This window comes from Mirounga angustirostris, unplaced genomic scaffold, assembly GCF_029215605.1.
Source record: "Mirounga angustirostris isolate CCGP_5_RB_7025 unplaced genomic scaffold, mMirAng1.0.hap1 SCAF_9, whole genome shotgun sequence".
Classification (NCBI taxonomy): domain Eukaryota; kingdom Metazoa; phylum Chordata; class Mammalia; order Carnivora; family Phocidae; genus Mirounga; species Mirounga angustirostris.
In genome coordinates this window covers 80,027,750-80,047,234 of record NW_026991717.1, presented here as the reverse complement: position 1 = coordinate 80,047,234, position 19,485 = coordinate 80,027,750, and the positions used below count along the sequence as shown (strand labels likewise).

The 19,485-nt window shown below is 41.2% G+C and overlaps 1 protein-coding gene across 3 annotated transcripts in view; it reads right to left on the bottom strand.

The window, feature by feature from the left end:
• Positions 1 to 19,485, bottom strand: part of AP4S1 (adaptor related protein complex 4 subunit sigma 1) — a 60,256-nt gene that overhangs the window by 23,981 nt on the left and 16,790 nt on the right. For 2 of the 3 annotated variants that reach the window (XM_045900674.3, XM_045900675.3), the window contains exons 2-5: positions 8,898 to 9,103; positions 5,629 to 5,715; positions 4,501 to 4,569; positions 1,444 to 1,455 (exon numbers count right to left, since the gene is read on the bottom strand). In XM_045900674.3, coding sequence (XP_045756630.1) covers positions 1,444 to 1,455; positions 4,501 to 4,569; positions 5,629 to 5,715; positions 8,898 to 9,035 — 306 coding nt within the window. In that variant the 5' untranslated portion in view covers positions 9,036 to 9,103. Of the gene's footprint in view, positions 1 to 1,373; positions 1,456 to 4,500; positions 4,570 to 5,628; positions 5,716 to 8,897; positions 9,104 to 19,485 lie in introns of all 3 variants that reach the window. The other variant, XM_064570926.1, reaches the window with a different exon arrangement.

Genomic DNA, 19,485 nt, shown 5'->3' with positions numbered 1-19,485 from the left:
AATTCTATTATTTTTATTTTTTTAAAGATTTTATTTATTTGACAGAGAGAGACACAGGGAGAGAGGGAACACAAGCAGGGGGAGTGGGAGAGGGAGAAGCAGGCTTCCCGCTGAGCAGGGAGCCCGATGCGGGGCTCGATCCCAGGACCCCGGGATCATGACCTGAGCCGAAGGCAGACGCTTAACGACTGAGCCACCCAGGCGCCCCTAATTCTATTATTTTGAGATGAAGGGGTTATCTGTCTGGTCCAACACCTGCAGTTTGTGGCAGGTTCAAAAGCAAAACTTGGATTTCTGTACTCCTGGGAGGTGTCTAACAGCTTTTCCTATCTTCCTGATGACTTTTTAAATCAAAAGGCATTTCTCTTATTTTCCTGTACAAGAGGACGAGATTTATTTTGAATTGCTTTAAAGAGCCTAGTTAAAATGGAAATGTAACATGCTGAATAAAAATACACCTTAATATACAGTCTGGTCTTGGGTGTCCTAGGTCAAAGGGATCATAGATTTAGGTCACTCACCACTAGAGGGCACTCAGATTTTCCCAGTTAAAGAGGCTTCCAGCTAGAGCCTGTAAATGGAGTTGATGATGACGTTTTCTATCAATAGTAAAAGCTAAATGGCCATTTCCCCCAGATAGGCTGATGTCTAATGTATATATACGTATATAGAAACATGTTATAATTAATATATATTTGTTATATTTGTTACTATTTTAGATTTAAGCCTGATATTTTCCCAAACGACTCTCATTTATTGCTTTCAAGCAGACTTTTGAAGTAAAAATTAACTTAAAAGTCACCTTGCCTCCAGAGCACTCACCCAAAGCCCAGTGGGCCCCTGCCAAAATCCACAGGCCTACAGTATTTGAAGCAAATAATGTTTGTTGCGGGGGGCGGGGGAGGGAGGCGCTTGCATACTTTGATTTAGAAGGGAGAAGAAAGAGAAGAAGAGAGCTTTCTCTGTTATAAAAGTAAATGAATACAAGTCAGGCAACTCTTTAACCCTCTAGTTTATCATCCTTGAAGGCCTTATTCTGATCATGTGAGGGATTTCTGGAGATTTAGACCTGGAGCCATGAAAATCCATTCTCTCTAGGAGGACCAAGCACTTTCTGGCTGTGTTATTCAAATTCTGTAAAGGTCTAATCTATATACTTAAAAGAAGTTACATTATTCTAACAGTTATTATCAACTACGACCATAGCATTGGCCTGTCTGAAAAATATAAGAATCTTAATAAGAATCATGTTTGTGAAAAAGGAGAGGGGTCTTTCTGCAAAGCTCCTGCACCTCCGACTATCTTGTCAGTTGTTGATGGATAATTAGCATTCTGGATTCTGCTGCATCCTTTTCCTGCCCCGTGGCACTTACCTGATCAGGACTACCCTGTGCTTTGCCAAGTACTGAGGAAAACCTGGCTCACAGCTTTGAAAAAGGATACATCTAATTCACTCTGGAAAAGAGAAAAAAGTACAAGGATGAGAATGAGACACTGGGGCACATGTTCTTAGCAGAGTTAGCAGCTAATCTGGCCACAGGCTTGGGAGCAGGTCAGGGAGGCAGCTCTGTACATACAAGTCTGAGCAGTAAAGCCCTGGGTCTGGGACTGTGCTATTTATTTATTTATTATTTATTTATTTATTTATTTATTTATTTATTTATTTAGACTTATTTATGAGAGAGAGAATAAGAGAGACAGAGAGAGAGAGCATGCATGCGCACACATGAGTGGGGGGGAGGGGAAGAGGGAGAGAATTTCAAGCAAACTCTTCACTGAGCGTGGAGCCTGATGCGGGCTTGATCTCATGACCCTGAGATCACGACCTGAGCTGAAACCAAGGGTTGGACACTGAACCCACTGCGCCACCCAGGCGCCCCCTGGACTGTGCTTCTTAAAAAAGGCTGCAGTTTGGAAGAATTTTGCCAACCAGTACAATTCATCCTTAGAACATAGACGGAATCAGGGCACCTAGGTGGCTCAGTCGTTAAGCGTCTGCCTTCGGCTCAGGTCATGATCCCAGGGTCCTGGGGCCAAGCCCCGTGTTGGGCTCCCTGCTCTGCGGGGGGCCTGCTTCTCCCTCTCCCACTCGCCCTGCTTGTGTTCCCTCTCTCACTGTGTCTCTCTCTCTCTCTCTCTGTCAAATAAATAAATACAATCTTTAAAAAAAAAAAAAAGAACATAGAGGGAATAGATGACCTCAACCTTTACAGATGATAGCTAGTTTGGTATGTGTATCAAAAACCTTAATAATATGCATGCCCTTTGAATCCATCAGTTTTACTTCTAGAAGTTTATCCTGAGGAAATAATTAGATAACAGGACAACAATGTGTGATAGGATGTTTAGGGTAATGTTTGTAGTAGCAAATTACTGAAAACAAGCTAAGTATCTATCAAGGGGGGACTAGTTAAATATATTATTGCAGATCCACAAATGAGGCTATAGATATATAAGTACCGACATTGTTAAGTAAAAAAGCAAGTTGTAACACGGAATATACACTATTATCCCACGGACAGTGGAATAGTTAGATACAGTTATATAGTTAGATACAGACTTTATGTATCTAAAAAGTCTAAAAGGAAATGTACCTAATAGTATGTATCAGTAAGTCATGGGCTTACTCACAATCTTCTCCCCTTTTTGCTTATATGTGTTTTCAATTTTTTTCAGTGATCAGAGATGTTTAGATCATAAAAAAAAATTATAGAGGGAGAAATAGTAAACAGAGTTCAATTCATATCTGAAAGGACTTAAGGTTTGTCAAGTGCAGCAATGACGACCCCAATCCTCAACAGCAACCATCCTCTCTTGCCCCCAGGGGACCTAACCGGGTTGGCTTTTTGTTTTGAAATGTGATGCTGAGATGCTTCTTTCAGCCCAGACAGCTTGAGACTGATCTCCACATTTAAGATTTGGAAACCAAGATTAAAAATAGTCTCAGCAAGAATGTTTAAAACTCACAAACCCAAAAATAACTCTTAGGTGACAAGGCATTCTCCGAGTGGGACAGATTCTCTTTTCTTTCCCACAGTACTCTCTTTCCTCCTTTGGCTCTTCTTTTTGCTACTGTCATCCTAAACTGAACCATCTCACAGTACTGTTGGGAGTCCTGTGTAGTCACCAGTTTAAATTAAATTCTAAGCTTTACTTCCGTGGTTTATGTGGTCACTGACTCTTTCCCCAGAATTACAGCAAGAATTCAGCAACATGCTATTTATTCTCAGTCACCGAATATAATAATAATAATTTAAAAAACCTTAGCAATGATAGTGCTTGTACTCACTCATGATTATCCCAGGTTTAAAATATTGCTTTTTTGGGAAATGTTATTCTTCTTGATAGGTGTTCCCTTAAGATGGCTAATCATGGCCAGCTCTGAATCACAGACCCTGACTTGCAAACCAGTCTGTCTTAAGGGAGTGGTCACTGCAATTAAGCAGGAACCAGAGCTGTGCCGTCTGATATGGTAACCACCAGCACCATATGGCGAATCAAATGAATTAAGATTAAATTCCTCATTTCCGCCTTTATACTAATCACGTTTCCATGTGGCTAGTGCCTCCTGCACTGGACGGCACAGGTACAGAACATTTCTGTGGTGGTGGAAAGTTCTACTGGGCAGTGCTCAGTTATGGCACTCTCTCCAAGCGATCAATACAAAGATGGAGTTTGAGGCCAACCTTATTGTCCCCTGACAATAACTGATTTCGTGGTGGTTATGAAATAGTCTAAAACTGACTTTGCTGATGGCTGCACGACTGTGTGTAAATATGAAAACCTATACAGGTTAAATGGGTGAGTTTCAGGGTATGTAAATTCTATTTCATACAGCTGGGGTTTTTTTGTTTTGTTTTGTTTTTTAGAAAGGGGGCTGTTGGGAGGTGTCTGGGTAGCTCAGTCGGTTAAGCATCCGACTCTTGGTTTAGGTTCAGGTCATGATCTCAGGGTCATGAGATCGAGCCCCGTGTCAGGCTCTGCTCTCAGGGGGAGTCTGCTTGGGATTCTCTCTCTCCCCCTCTGCCCCTCTCCCCACTCTTGCATACACACCCTCTCTCTCTCTCAGAGAGATAAATAAAATCTTTAAAAAGGGGGCTGTTGGAAAGGAACTCATGTATTCCTTAAGGGGAGTTGGTTTTGACCATCAAAGCAAAGGTGTGGATAGAAATGATTCCTAAACTAAAAAGGTTCCTAGTGCCTTAGGAAGGGAAACAGAAAAAAGAGAGAGAGAGAGAAAGTTAAATAGCCAAGTCTCTTAATTAAAAGAAAGGCGTAAGAGGTTCTTAGGCTTGTAGAACTGGTTCTTTATAAAGATCTAAGGCACAGAGTGGTTTGTAACACTTTGGATGAGCCAGAAGGAAAGGGAAAGAAAATGTGGCATCATCTGAGTTTTAACTTTTACATGGGAAAGCTCTATATGAACACAGGTTCTTGATATAGACCATTTCTGGAAAACTGGGAGAAGGACATAAACCATTTCTTAGTCATTAGACTTACCACTCGGCTGAAGTACTCATCTAACACTTCCACAAAGTTATGGATGAATTCATAAATGGCCATCTCGTTCTGAAATAAAAAAGGAAGGGTACAATTAGTTTTAGTATGGCCTGTCTATAAATTAGACACTGACAAATATTCAGAATAGTTCTACGACTCACTTGTTTGAAAGAAGCTTACCCATAGAGGGAAAATCGAAAACCTTCACCTCTAAGACTTTAAGTCCTTAATGAACTTAGCTGGACTGAAATCAGATCGAGTCTAGTGATTAGGGTTTTGAGTTCTGCTCCCTGACTTTATCATCAACTGGCTGAAACAGTGTTTCAGGTTCTTCATGCCACCAATTTTCCATTTGGGAAGATGGGAAACTACCTCTAGGTTTGGTTCACGGATAAAAAACAATCAACTGAAATTCTGAAGTATCTTAAATCTTAAATGCTTTTCATGGATTCAGTAGCCATAGGTTCTGTTGACCTGGGAATGACGTTTCTGGAAAGGTGAACTAAATCTGAGGAAATTCAGTCACAACACAATCATATTTATAGTTTGCTCTGGCTTCTGATCTGTCACCCTATATTTCATGCCACAACTGAATGGCCTCTATACCTGTCTAAGCTGCCACACTGGGCCACACAGAACAAGGGCAGGACACTGGTATTGCCTAGGGTCGAGGAAAGCATTCTGTGGTTTTGTGCTTCCCCACAAGCCGCTCATCTAATCCAAGAAAAATCCTAGATATTTTTCTTCCACACAGCTTTCCCTAGCCTTGATAGAAAAAAGATCCTTTAAGAGTCAAGATAATTCTTAGATAGGCAAGCAGAGAAGAAAATGTCAATTTAAGGAGGAATAAAAATCAGACTGTTGGGGCGCCTGGGTGGCTCAGTTGGTTAAGCGTCTGCCTTCGGCTCGGGTCATGATCCCAGGGTCCTGGGATCGAGTCCCACATCGGGCTCCCTGCTCGGCAGGAAGCCTGCTTCTCCCTCTGCCTGCCGCTCCCCCTGCTTGTGCTCTCTTTCTCTCTCTCTCTCTCTGTCAGATAAATAAATAAAATCTTTAAAAATTAAAAAAAAAATCAGACTGTCATTCCTAATTTTCTTGCATTTTCCATAGGCTCCTCTATTACCTTACCTCAGTGTCATTTACTCCAACCACAATGAAGAGAGCTGCATACTGCCGATATATCAGCTTAAAATCCTTAAATTCAATGAAAGAACACTAGAAAAAACACAATTAGATATTAATTCCTATGGTTGCCACGGATTTCTTCAAAATGGCCTGCATAATTTCTAGGTTCTGATTTCAGTATCGGTCAACACATTCCCAGAAATAGACAATATTAAAATGTTACACGATCTTGGTTGGTTGCCTGTTGGTTGCCTCCTCACAGTATTCGGGGGACTACCTGGAAGCAGCTCTACTGGGAGGCAGAGAAGGGGTCTAGGAAAAAAGGCTTGGAGCATCCACGTGGGTTCCCACTTGTTCCTTCTCATTCCTTTGCTTTGCTCTGTGTGGAAATCAGCAGGCACAGGTACTGAATAATTTTAAACTGCCTCCAACGTGAAAATAAGCCAACATGACAAAGAAGATTTTCTTCTTTGGGCACCTGGGTGGCTGTCATTAAGCTTCTGCCTTTGGCTCAGGTCATGATCCCAGGGTGCTGGGATCGAGCCCCGCATCGGGCTCCCTGCTCAGCGGGGAGCCTGCTTCTCCCTCTCCCACTCCCCCTGCTTGTGTTCCCTCTCTCGCTCTCTCTCTGTCAAATAAATAAATAAAAATCTTAAAAAAAAAAAAATTTTCTTCTTTTCATCTCCCCTAGACTCTGCTGGAAGCAATTAGAGATTTAGTTTTGTACTATTTATTTATTTATCTGTTTTTTTTAACCATCGACCAATATGGAATCTTTATTTTATTTTTTTTATGTCATACAGCATACACACATGCAAAAAGAATCCTGATTTCTTTTTCCTAGACCCATGAAAAGAATCAATGTAGACTCTTATGAATTATTTAAAGTTTTGGCTTTTGTGGGGCAGATGCTAGACAAAATCTCCCATTGTAAACATTGCTTCCTATTAATTAACAACTAGTTTACCAGCACGGCCTGGTGGATAGAACAACTCCCTTCCCATTCATCTCTCTCCTACAGCCATTGTACAAAGGGGACTGGGAAGGCACTGCGTAGACAGGAATCGGATAGCAGCCTAAAGGCGCAGTGCTGCCCTTCCTTTGGACTTCTGGGTGTGCTTGACCAAATATGATTGCGCATGAACTCTGGCTATTTGCACTGGGATAACTGCTCTTGGGTGCCCAGATACACCTGGAGATGAAGCTGTAAGTTTTAATTATGAAATTTCTTCCATGGGAAAGCCATTTGACCATCTATAAAATGGAGGGATTTGAGGCTCTTATTTAAAATGAGGATAAAGGTAAGAAGTGCAGGACCACTCTGCATTTTTGGCTCACTGTAGAACCAGTGTGATTTCTGCTCAGCTGGATCTTTCAAGGAAACACAATCTATCTGAAAGAACCGAAGAACATTTTTCAAAGCCTTTCAGGAGTTTCTGACAAAAAAAAAAAGGAGCAAGCACCTTTGTGGATAAAATAAAAACTAAGCTGAGATTGTGTTACTTCAGAGCCTAATTATCCCAAAGCCCAGTGGATTCCTTTTAAAATCTAAAATAATTAAGGGGGCACCTGGGTGGCTCAGTCAGTTAAGCAACTGCCTTCAGCTCAGGTCATGATCCCAGGGTCCTGGGATCGGGCCCTCGTTAGGGCTCCCTGCTCAGCGGGGAGTCTGCTTCTCCCTCTCCCTGCCCCTCCCCCTCACCTCACGCTCTCTCTCTCTCAAGTAAACAAATAAAATCTTAAAAAAAAAAAAAGAATTCAGAATGCTTCAAAAATATCTAATAATATATTCGTTCCAAAGCATATATTTCAAAGGGTAACGTATCGTGAAGATGGTGTTTGAAACTATGCAGTGCCTGCCTTCTGCAGAAAGATTCAAGAAGAATGCTTCTGGAGGTTATCTTTATTTAAAGAATGTGACTGTTAACACAGCACTTTAATAGTTCCTGTTTCCCTTTGACAACTACATGAAGCAATGTGTGCCATGGCAGGCCAAAGTAGTAATTCAAAGAGGACTCTGAGATGTTGAGACTGGAAAATCAATTTAGAAGCCAAGGGAAACATAGTTCCAACATGTAACTTCTGAGCACTGATGTACCTTAATATTTTAAGACCTAGCAGTGGTTCCAACAGGCTTTCTACATATACTGTGAAATGGCGAACTGGCAAAATTAATGGGTGATTTAAACAATCTTTCTGGGGGCACCTGGGTGGCTCAGTCGTTAAGCTTCTGCCTTCAGCTCAGGTCATGATTCCAGGGTCCTGGGATCGAGCCCCGCATGGGGCTCCTTGCTCAGCGGGAAGCCTGCTTCTCCCTCTCTCACTCCCCTTGCTTGTGTTCTTTCTCTCGCTGTGTCTCTCTCTGTCAAATAAATAAATAAAATCTTAAAAAAAAAAAAATCTTTCTGGGGGCGCCTGGGTGGCTCAGATGGTTAAGCATCTGCTTTCGGCTCAGGTCATGATCCCAGGGTCCTGGGATCAAGTCCCGCATCGGGCTCCCTGCTAGGCAGGGAGCCTGCTTCTCCCTCTGCCTCTGTCTCTCTCTCTCTCTCTGACTCTCATGAATAAATTCTCCAATTAAACCTCTTTGTAAAAATAGACTCAGTTCCTAAAATTCTTATTTGTTATTATTTTAATGATTTTGTTTAACCTCAATTTTGACAGAATGGGTAGATTTGTTGTGTCAAATGAATTTTTAACTTCCGCTTACCCCATCTACATCATAAAACAAGACAAGTTCAAATAAAATTTGTTTTGTTTTTTAAATCTTTAAATCTTAGTTCTAGGATTATGTTGGTGTTAAGTTTACAAAAACGATAAGCAGAAAAAAAAACTGCGCTCTACATGAGAATCATGCTAGTGTTCTCTGGCACAAAGTGGGTCTCGAGTGCTCACCTCTATACCAATCATCTGACCTTAATCTCTTGGCTTAAAGCGAGCCACCTGCTGGGGGCACCCCTAAGAGTTGTAAGGGCTAAATTCATATGGACAAAAAAAGAAGACATGTCTATTAGCTGGAATAAATTTGAGACAAATACGCTGACCTAAATAAGAACTCAAGGCTTTTCCCGGTTTTCCTTGTTGGTATTTTCCTTAAGGGGATATAAAGCGAGCGAGCTATGCTTCAGTCTTCATTCACTTCATTTGTTCTTTTCCCTAATAGCTGTTAAAGAATGTAGTTCAAAGAACTTGATGGCCCTTGAGACTCAGTAATAACAGATCTGCCACTGCCTAGTTGAATGAGGAGATAAAAGAGAGAACCAGAAACTTACTTGTTCATTGGATCGGGAGAGACAGCTCTTTATGACTTCCGTTTCCAGAACTGTACGCTTATTGATCTCCACATGTTCATAGTATTTAGAAAGTCGGGTCTGTCCTTGTTTATTCACCATGAGGAAAAATTTTATCATTTTTTTTTCTGGGCAATATTTTTCCAGATAGTTCAAAAGTTATGTCAAGGTGTACCTGTAATTAGAACCTGAAGGATGAAAGAACAACAAAAAGCTAAGATCAAACATCTCAAAGAATAATATTAGATGTGTTCTATAAATGAACCAGAAGTAAATAAAATGTGATCTGATAATACTGGTCTTCACTCCTAAGAATTAAATGAGGTTTTAATAAATAACTAAACATAGGGATGCCTGGGTGGCTCAGTGGGTTAAGCATCTGCCTTCGGCTCAGGTCATGATCCCAGGGTCCTGGGATCGAGCCCCACGTGGGGCTCCCTACTCAGCATGGAGTCTGCTTCTCCCTCTCCCTCTGCCTGCCACTCCCCCTGCTTATGCTCTCTCTCACTCTCTCTCCCTCTGTCAAATAAGCAAATCAAATCCATAAAAAAATAAGAAAAAAACCTAAACATAAATTTTCATTAGTTATCTTCCAAAACTTTTTTTTTTAAAGTAGGCTCCAGGCCCAGCACAGAGCCTAATGTGGGGCTTGAACTCACGACCCTGGGATCAAGACCTGGGCTGAAGGCAGATGCTTAACCGACTGAGCCACCCAGGAGCCCCTCTAAATGAACTTTTAAAATATGGAATAATTTTACAGAAAAGTTGCAACAGATTATGGGATAATTCTTGGACTACATTTTGTATTATTCTTTGTCCTCCCAGTTCATCTCTTGTTTCCTAAACCGTATCAGACAGGTGGTTATCTCACAATAATTCCAAACACAAAGAGCTGGAAAGAGCCAGGCCCAAAGCCTGGGCTGCCGTGATCATCCAGGGCACAGGACAGGATGTTATGTAGACCAGCTCGGCCCGGGGACAGGGCAGCTGTGCCATGGGGGAGGCCTGTGGTCATTCACTCCCTTTTCCAGGAAGATAAGCTCACTCCTGTAGGTGGGACTGCAACATACTCTGTTTAGTCATTTGGTATTAAGTGCTGCTTTTATTCTCCTTACAAATTACTGCCAGTAAATTATGGCTGGAGACCAGTAAATTAAGTTACCATCCATTCTTTTATTCCCTCTCAGCAAAGATATTTTAAAACGATCTTCACAAAAGTTAGAAATTATAATCTTATACTCTGGATTCCAACTGACAGCTAGAAGAAAGAGATATTGCCTTGGGCGCCTGGGTGGCTCAGTCGGTTGAGTGTCCGACTCCTGGTTTCAGCTCAGGTCATGATCTCAGGGTCCTCGGATGGAGCCCTGTCGCTGCTCCCTGCTCAGAGGGGAGTCGGCTTGTCTCCTTCTCCCTCTGCCCCTCCCACTACTCGCTCTCTCTCCCTCTCTCTCAAATGAATAAATCTTTAAAAAAAAGAAAAAGATATTGTCTCAAAGGTATTCATGGCCAAACCTTTGCCTTTAAATGCCCTGGCTGCGTTAAGTTTACGGTAAAATGAGATGTAAAATGATCCCATTGAGATGTTACACCAACGGATCAAATTGGTTTCCACCTTAACAAGCACAGCATTCCTTCCCACTGACTTCAGGAGCAAGAATGACAAACAAGGGTGTGTTGAATTCATACTCATTAGGATGCAAGCCTTGAAAATAGTAGCTGAAGGCATCTATAAAGGCTCAAATACATCATCTTTGTTTTGCATGCTCATAAACAATTACACAATTTGTAACTGTAGGATTATACAGTGGTAATAAAGTGGACAAGTAAAATTGTAAACTCTATTATAAAATACACAAATCCGAAATATATAATGTAGAGACTCAGAGACAAGTACATGTTTGAGAACAGAAGATGAATGCTTTAAGCACCGATCCTGGTTACTAATCATCAGGGAGGAGAGAAATCAAATAATTATGAAACTGAGGTAGGGTATAAGGAAAGAATATGCCTAGACAAGTGCTGGGAGTGGCCAGGGAGCAGGTATGAACTTCCTTTGTTTATAAAACTCTTTGCATTCAAGGACACACAAGGCTGGGGAAGATGTTTTGATTGCCAGGACCTGGGGGACTCCACACCCAAGAGCCTGTGTGAATCAAGGACAGATAAAGAAGGGAAATTTCACTGGGGAAAGCCTTACACAAAGGATGCCAGGATACCTAAAGGCCAAGATGAGGGAGTTTGGTATAGTCACAGTAGAATATGAGCAGATCAATGTCCCAAGACCCTATATGATACAAACTAAATGCCTAGAGAAAAGAGAGACAGGAACAATTGAAATGCATACTGAATTGGGTATAGTTTTCCTATTCTGATGGTGTATTCTGAGACTGTCATCCAAAGATGACAGGTTTTAACTTGGGTGCCAACTGTGACTAACTGTATTTGCTGCTTTGAGCACTGTGTTGGGAAGGATTCTGGAACTGTTCAGGTTCAAAAGGATGCTATGAACGATTAGTATGTCAGTTGCAGGTTAGGAACTGCAGGGTGTGGCAACATATGCACCATATACCTGTCATCCCTGATGTGCACTCCCTTCATTTTGCAGATGGGAAAATGGATGATCTGAGATATAGAGTGAAGTCTTGGATTCTGGCCCCCTGACTCATAATCTGATGCTGTCTTTAATTTATCACATTACCTCTTTGCCTCACTCAGTATATTAGTGTCATCAGATGTTCATTTAAGCTTACCAAGCATCAACTTCAGGTAGCTTTGGGAACGATCAAGTCAATATTCTCTAATGCTGCTGAACATTTAATTTGGAAAATACCAAACAATACAACGCATGAAAACAGTACAGTATGAAGTTTCTAGCAATCAAAGTGGCATTTGGTGATGACTAATATCCTTTCTAGCTCTAAAGGCTTTTTATGTATCTCAGAATCAGATTATTGTAACACACACACGTAATATTAGACAAAAACATTTTTGGCCCCATAAAAGTGATTGAAATAAAATCCTCCAAATTAAAAAGCAAATTTCCTCCAGGGAAACATAAAATCCTCATAACAGTATAATAGTCAAAAGCATGAACTGAGGCTTGACTGTTAATTTTGTGATCCTTGGCAAGTTACTTAACCTTTAGTACTCAGTCAAAGGTACAATGGGAATAATAAATATAGTACTTACCTTCTGGGTTGTAAGGATTAGAGGAGTTAGATACGGAATGTTCTTAGAACTGGGTTTGGCAGTTGGCACATAGTAAGGGCTACATAAGCACTGGTGAAAGTCATTATAATATATCACTTTTTCGGGCGCCTGGGTGGCTCAGTCGGTTAAGCGACTGCCTTCGGCTCAGGTCATGATCCTGGAGTCCCGGGATCTAGTCCCACATCGGGCTCCCTGCTCAGCGGGGAGTCTGCTTCTCCCTCTGACCCTCCCCCCTCTCATGCTCTCTCTCTCTCATTCTCTCTCTCAAATAAATAAAAAATCTTTAAAAAAAAAATATATATATATCACTTTTTCTTCAGTGAAGTCTGCCTATCCCAGTCCCCTGTTGCGAATCATAAAGAGCTAGCTACTATCCTTTCTTTTTTAAAAAATATATTTTTAATTTATTTATTTGAGAGAGAGAGAGCATGAGAGGGGGGAGGGTCAGAGGGAGAAGCAGACCCCCCGCCAAGCAGGGAGCCCGATGCGGGACTCGATCCCGGGACTCCAGGATCATGACCTGAGCCAAAGGCAGATGCTTAACCGACTGAGCCACCCAGATGCCACAAGAAGCTAGAGCACTTTATTTATTTATTTATTTATATTTATTTATTTTTTAAGATTTTATTTATTTATTTGAGACAGAGAGAATGAGAGAGAAAGAGCACATGAGAGGTGGGAGGGTCAGAGGGAGAAGCAGGTTCCTCGCTGAGCAGGGAGCCCGACGCGGGACTCGATCCCAGGACTCCAGGATCATGACCTGAGCCGAAGGCAGTCGCTTAACCAACTGAGCCACCCAGGCGCCCCGCTAGCTATCTTTCTTTGAACACATTACTGTATCTTACAAAACTTGTCACCCTATGTAATCATTATTTGATTACATACTAAGCTCTCCTACAAGACCAGTGATTTTTACTTTTTTATTGTGACATTTTTATTGTGACCCAGCATTCAGGTACATATATATCTGATTCAGTTATATATGATGATCACCAAACAATACCTACCCATACTGTGTGTATTGTACTCTGGTGATTTTTGTGACATTTTATAAAAAATGTAGTTGTGAAGTGTTTGGGTTACATAGATATATGGATTTTTCTTTTCTTTTTTTAAGATTTTATTTATTTGAGAGAGAGCACACAAGTACGAGCGGCGGCGGCGCGGGTGCAGAGGAAGAAAAAGAAGCAGACTCCCTGCTGAACAGGGAACCCAGCGCGGGGCTCGATCCCAAGACCCCGAGCCGAAGGCAGACGCTTAACGGACTGAGCCCAAACACACAGAAGGCACATACTATCAACATGATATATCACTGTTGAAACTGAACTTGATCATCTGGCTGAGACAGTTTTTGTTAGGTTTCTGTACCGTAAAGTTATCCCTCCCCTTTCCATACCATACTCTTTAGAGGGAAGTCAGTATATAATGTATTTTTTTTTAAAGATTTTATTTATTTATCTGACAGAGAGACAGCGAGAGAGGGAACACAAGCAGGGGGAGCAGGAGAGGGAGAAGCAGGCTTCCTGCTGAGCAGGGAGCCCGATGCGGGGCTCGATCCCATGACCCTGGGATCATGACCTGAACCGAAGGCAGACGCCTAACGACTGAGCCACTCAGGCGCCCCGGAAGTCAGTATAGGTAACCCACATTTAAGGGGTGGGAAGTTATGTTCCATCTCCTTGAGGGGGAAGTACCTATGGAAATTATTTGGAATTCTACTGTGCAGGTGATCTGTCTACTGTACCCCATTATTTATTTACTCATGCACTTATTTTTATATCAGTAGGGACTCATGGATATTTTATTTTATATCTTAGGTTATAATACAATATGATCCAATGATTTTTAATTTCAGAAACCACTAAAGAACTGTGGCCCAAATAATAAAATTAAAAAAAAAAAAAAAAGAACTGTGGCCCAAAGTTTGAAAAACACTATATTAGAACATGAACTTGTGAGTAGGGTTCATATCTTATTTCAGATCTTTGCACAGTGCCTAGTGTAAGAGAATATCCAATAAGTGTTCGTCGAATGAATGAAATAATGAAGACTTTTTTTAAGTGATAATTTTTCCTTAAAAAAAAATCACATCACGGGGCGCCTGGGTGGCTCAGTCGTTAAGCGTCTGCCTTCAGCTCCGATCATGATTCCAGGGTCCTGGGATCAAGCCCCACGTCGGGCTCCCCTGCTCCACGGGAAGCCTGCTTCTCCCTCTCCCACTCCCCCTGCTTGTGTTCCCTCTCTCGCTGTCTCTCTCTCCCTCTGTCAAAATAAATAAATAAAATCTTAAAAAAAAATCACATCAGTGCTCAAACAAAGCAGACGCATAAAGTATCCTGGTACCCCAACTCCTGCCCCAAAGCCTGTCAGTCTTCCCAAAGATAAAACCAATGTTTTTAAGCTTAGTGCATATTCTTCTAGACTTTCTATACATTTACACGTAAATATGCATGCATTTGTAGCAACTTTATTTTTTAAACCTAAATGCGATCAGACTCTAAAATGCCAAGTGACTAGCCTGGTGTTTATTCTCTTCTGGTACCTTTGAATGAACCAGGTGCACTCACAAAGCCCTGGCTGGATCCTATAAAAAAAAAGGGCACTGAAGTGATGTGTTTTGGAATTCATCAGGAGCACTTACTGTTGACTCAGTCTAGTTCAGGCTTTCCTGGTCTTATTCCCCTTGATCCAGGGCCTTGGCTTCCATTCTTTCTCTGGCCTTAGTTCTTAATGGCCTGGCTTGGATTTCTGCAATGTTCCAGGACTTGACCTTTGGTATTTGCCCTCTGGCTGTGACCCCGGAAGCCTTTGGCACCCAGCCCTTGCTCTGTTAACTACCTTACAGAGTGGCAGTGTTTAAATGAGGTAAATGATGTAATTCTTGTAAAACATTTAACACACTGACTTCTTTCATTTCCTCTCTTATTGTGTATTAAACTAGAAAGGAATGCTGATAAGATTATAAGGAAACAGATAGGTATATGTATATATTGTGAGTGGTCCCTTAAATTGTTACAAATATTCTACAGTGTAACTTGATAGAATTTAACCAAAAAAATCATGAAAATGGTTCTACCGTTTAACTCAAGTATTTCTGTCTTGGGAATCTATCCTAAGGTATAATTTTAAATCCACAGGCATAAAAATATTTATAGTAACATTATTTATAATAGTGAAAAAAATGAAACAAGCTCAGATATTACAAACTGAGAACCAAATGTTAAATGAACACTAACTTGATATTTTTTAACATTAAAATAAATATTCAATAGACCGTAAGAAGCTCTTAAGCATAGGAAACAAACTGAGGGTTGCTGGAGGGGAGAGGGGTAGGGGAATGGGGTAACTGGTGATGGACATTAAGGAGGGCACATGATGTAATGAGCCCTGGGTATTATATAAGACTGATGAATCACTGACCTCTACCTCTGAAACCAATAATACATTATATGTTAATTGAATTTAAACAAAAATTAAAAAAAAAAGAAAATAAATATGCAGACTAGAAGAAAAATGGGAAAATGTAGATACAATAATGTCACCAAATCAGAATACCAAATTCTATACCCACATGGATTACAATTATGTAGAAGCAAGATCTGAATAAAGATTATAGAGACTAGACAGAAATCATACAAAAGCAAAAAATAAAACAAACAAGCAAGCAAACAAAAATAGATTAGAAAGATGAACCTTGAAAACATCATGCTAACTCAAAGAAGCCAGTCACAAGGAGAATATATTGTATGATTCCATTTACATGAAATGTCTGGAATGGGGAAATCTATAAAGTAAATAGAATAAGGGTTGCCAGGGGATGGGGGTTTGGGATGGGAGGTCTAAGAGGTATAGGGTTGTAATGATGGTTGAACAAATGTGAGTATATAAAAGCCACTGAATTGTACACTTTAAATAGGTGAATTACATCTCAATAAAGCCTGTTCAAAAAAAAAGACAGACCAGACAATTGGGAAGAGCTCCCAGTGGCCAAAGCTGGAACAATTTGGACAACAAATAACATAGTATCAGATTATTATTATTTTTTAAAGATTTTATTTATTTATTTATTTTTAGAGAGCGAGCGAGAGAGAAACAGCATGAGAGGGGAGAGGGTCAGAGGGAGAAGCAGGCTCCCCGCTGAGCCGGGAGCTCGATGTGGGGCTCGATCCCAGGACCCCGGGATCATGACCTGAGCCACCCAGGCGCCCCATAGTATCAGATTTTTACCCAAAGTATAAAATAAGTATACATTAGTAGTACTGATTTAAATACATGATTGAATAAATAAACAGGACAGAAGAATCCCACCAACAGGTTTCCCCCTGCTGTCTGAAAGTAGACTGTTCCTGGGCAACCTTTAAAAACTAAGCCAAAATGGCAGGAAAGCAAAGAAGTAATTACTATTAATTTATATGGGGAAAATTTTTCAGCATTGCCAGACACAAAAAATAACCTCTCTCAGGCCTTTCTGATGCCTTAGGACACATCTTGCTAAGGGATGTACGAAATAAATGGTGAGAGCACAGATGCTCAGGGACACAGTTCACAGCTGTGGCAGCTTGATGCTGACATGCTGAGCGCGGGTCCCGGGGAAGGAGCTCGGCAGGGTCCCCCTGGCTGCCCCGGGTGCGCGCCGCCCCGTGACTGCTCACTGCAAAACAAACGTTCAACGCTATTTTTGCTTTTCGCCTTTTCTCGTAAAAGTGAAAATCCTCTCTGGACTTCTTTCAGTTAACGAGACCGGGTACCAAGTAGGTCTTCCGTGAAAGTGAAAGGCTCTCGGTAGGAGATACCTGTGTATCTGTTGGGAGGCTCTCCTCCAGGAGGTGGAGCTTAAATTCTCCCGCCCATTCACTGGAGGTGGAGCTGCACTTAGTGACCCACTTCCAAAGGGCGGCACGTGGAAACAGAAAATGGTATCCTCGCAACATTATCCAAGTGATGAAGGCTAACATCATCCGTCCTGTCATGTCCCCTGATATGAGGGGATGAGAAAAGTACTTCATCTCTGTGGTATTATTCTTCCCCAAACCCACAGCCCCATTCTAATCAGGAAAATACAGTAGGAAAAAAAAAAAAACAAAACAAAACAAAGGAAGGGACATTCTAAAAAATATCCGACCTGTATTTCCCAAAACTGTCAAGATCATGAAAAACAGGGAAGTGTGAGAAACCATCAGAGATCAGAGGAGATTAAAGAGATAATGGTGACTACTTGCAATGTGGTATCCTGGAGGGGATCCTGAACACAGAGGGACATTAATAAAAAATTGGCAAGGGGCGCTTGGCTGGCTCAGTCGGAAGAAAATGCGACTCTTGATCTTGGGGTTGTGAGTTTGAGCCCCACTTTGGGTGTAGAGATTACTTAAAAATAAATAAATAAACTTAAAAATTTTTTGGTGAGGGGCGCCTGGGTGGCTCAGTGGGTTAAGCAACGGCCTTTGGCTCAGGTCATGATCCCCGGGTCCCTCGATCGAGCCCAGTGTTGGCTCTCTGCTCAGCAGGGAGTCTGCTTCTCCCTCTCCCTCTGTGTGTGTGTACTCTCTCTCATTCTCTCTCACTCTCGCTCTCTTTCTCAAATAAATAAATAAAATCTTAAAAAAATTTTTTTTGGTGAAACATGAGAATAGTCTGAGTTTAGTTAATAATAATGCTACCCATGTTGGGTTTTTTTAGATTTGATAAATGTACCACTATGATACGAAATGACAACATTAGGGGAGATGGGTGAAGATATTCAAAAATTCTCTATACAATCTTTGCAATTGTTTTATAAATCTAAAATTATTCCAAATAAAAAGTTTATTTTTAAAAAAAGGAGAGAGGGGCTCCTGGTTGGCTCAGTTGGAAAAGAATGTGACTCTTGATCTCTAGGTCATGAGTTCAAGCCCCACATTGGGTGTAGAGATTACTTAGATAAATAAAAAAAACTTTAAGATAAAAAAGGAGAGAGTTATAAGTATTTGTATTAAAGTGAAGAGGGTTTGTTTATTGGTGTGTCTGAGTGTATAAGTCTATGTCATATTGGTTATATTAGTTATATTTGGTTATATTGCTTAAATATTGAAGTTTTTTATCAGTATATTATAGATATTTAGGTATGAGGTTCATTTTTATTAACATTCCCAACAACTACACTTCAGGCTTTCTTATTTTCATTTAGCTAAGAAGCATATTAATTTTAATAGATGAGGGGTGGATGTGTATCAATGTATACATTCTATAAATAGCTTACTATACCCTTTGGTTAGGCTCTGTTCTTTTTTTTTTTTAAGATTTTATTTATTTATTTGACAGAGAGAGAGACAGCTAGAGAGGGAACATGAGCAGGGGGAGTGGAAGAGGGAGAAGCAGGCTCCCGGCCGAGCAGGGAGCCTGACGTGGGGCTCAATCCCAGGACCCTGGGATCATGACCCCAGCCGAAGGCAGATGCTCAACGACTGAGCCACCCAGGCACCGCAGTCAGGCTCTGTTCTGACCTGGATAACCGCTGAACTCCCAGTGATCCTTCAACCACACATCACAGTTTGGGAACTTTCCCTCTTTTTCCCTAGTTCAGGGTTCAGAAAAGCTTTTTCTATAAAAGCCAGGTAGTATTTTAGGCTCTGAGGGCCATATGGTCTCTTTCTCAACTAGTCACTCTGCCCCTGCAGAATGAAAGCAGCCCATACTGTATAAATAATATATAAAGAAATGGGTGTAGCTGTGTTCCAAGAAAACTTTATTTATGAAGGCAGTCAGCAACTGGATTTAGTCTGCAGGCTATAGTTTGCTCTGCTATAGACCAGTGCTTATCAGACTTAATGAGCACACAAATCGCTTGGGGAACTTAGGAAAATATAGAATCTGATTCAGTAGGTCTGGAGCAGGAACCACACATGGAGGGCAGAGTATTAAAAGACCCATTAAAGTATACACCTACAAGGTCAGGAAGTTCACCTTTCTCAGTATCAAGTCAGACAAAATAACGTAAGTTGAGTGCTTCCTAGGTACAAGATGGCAAAGCAACAGAGTAAACAGAAACACAACTATTATGGATAATTTCTTTCATTTGGTCATGGATTTTTTTTTTAAAGATTTTATTTAATTATTTATTTGAGAGAGAAAGAGAGAGAGAGAGAGAGAAACAGCATGAGAGGGGAGAGGGCCAGAGGGAGAAGCAGGCTCCCCGCTGAGCCGGGAGCCCGATGTGGGACTCAATCCTGGGACTCCAGGAGCATGACCTGAGCTGAAGGCAGTCGCTTAACCAACTGAGCCACCCAGGTGCCCTGGTCATGGATCTTAATCCATAGAATGCTGGATGAGAGGGCAAGCTGTCCTGACATGTCACCCCACAGATCCTCAGGTTCGTTCAGGTGAT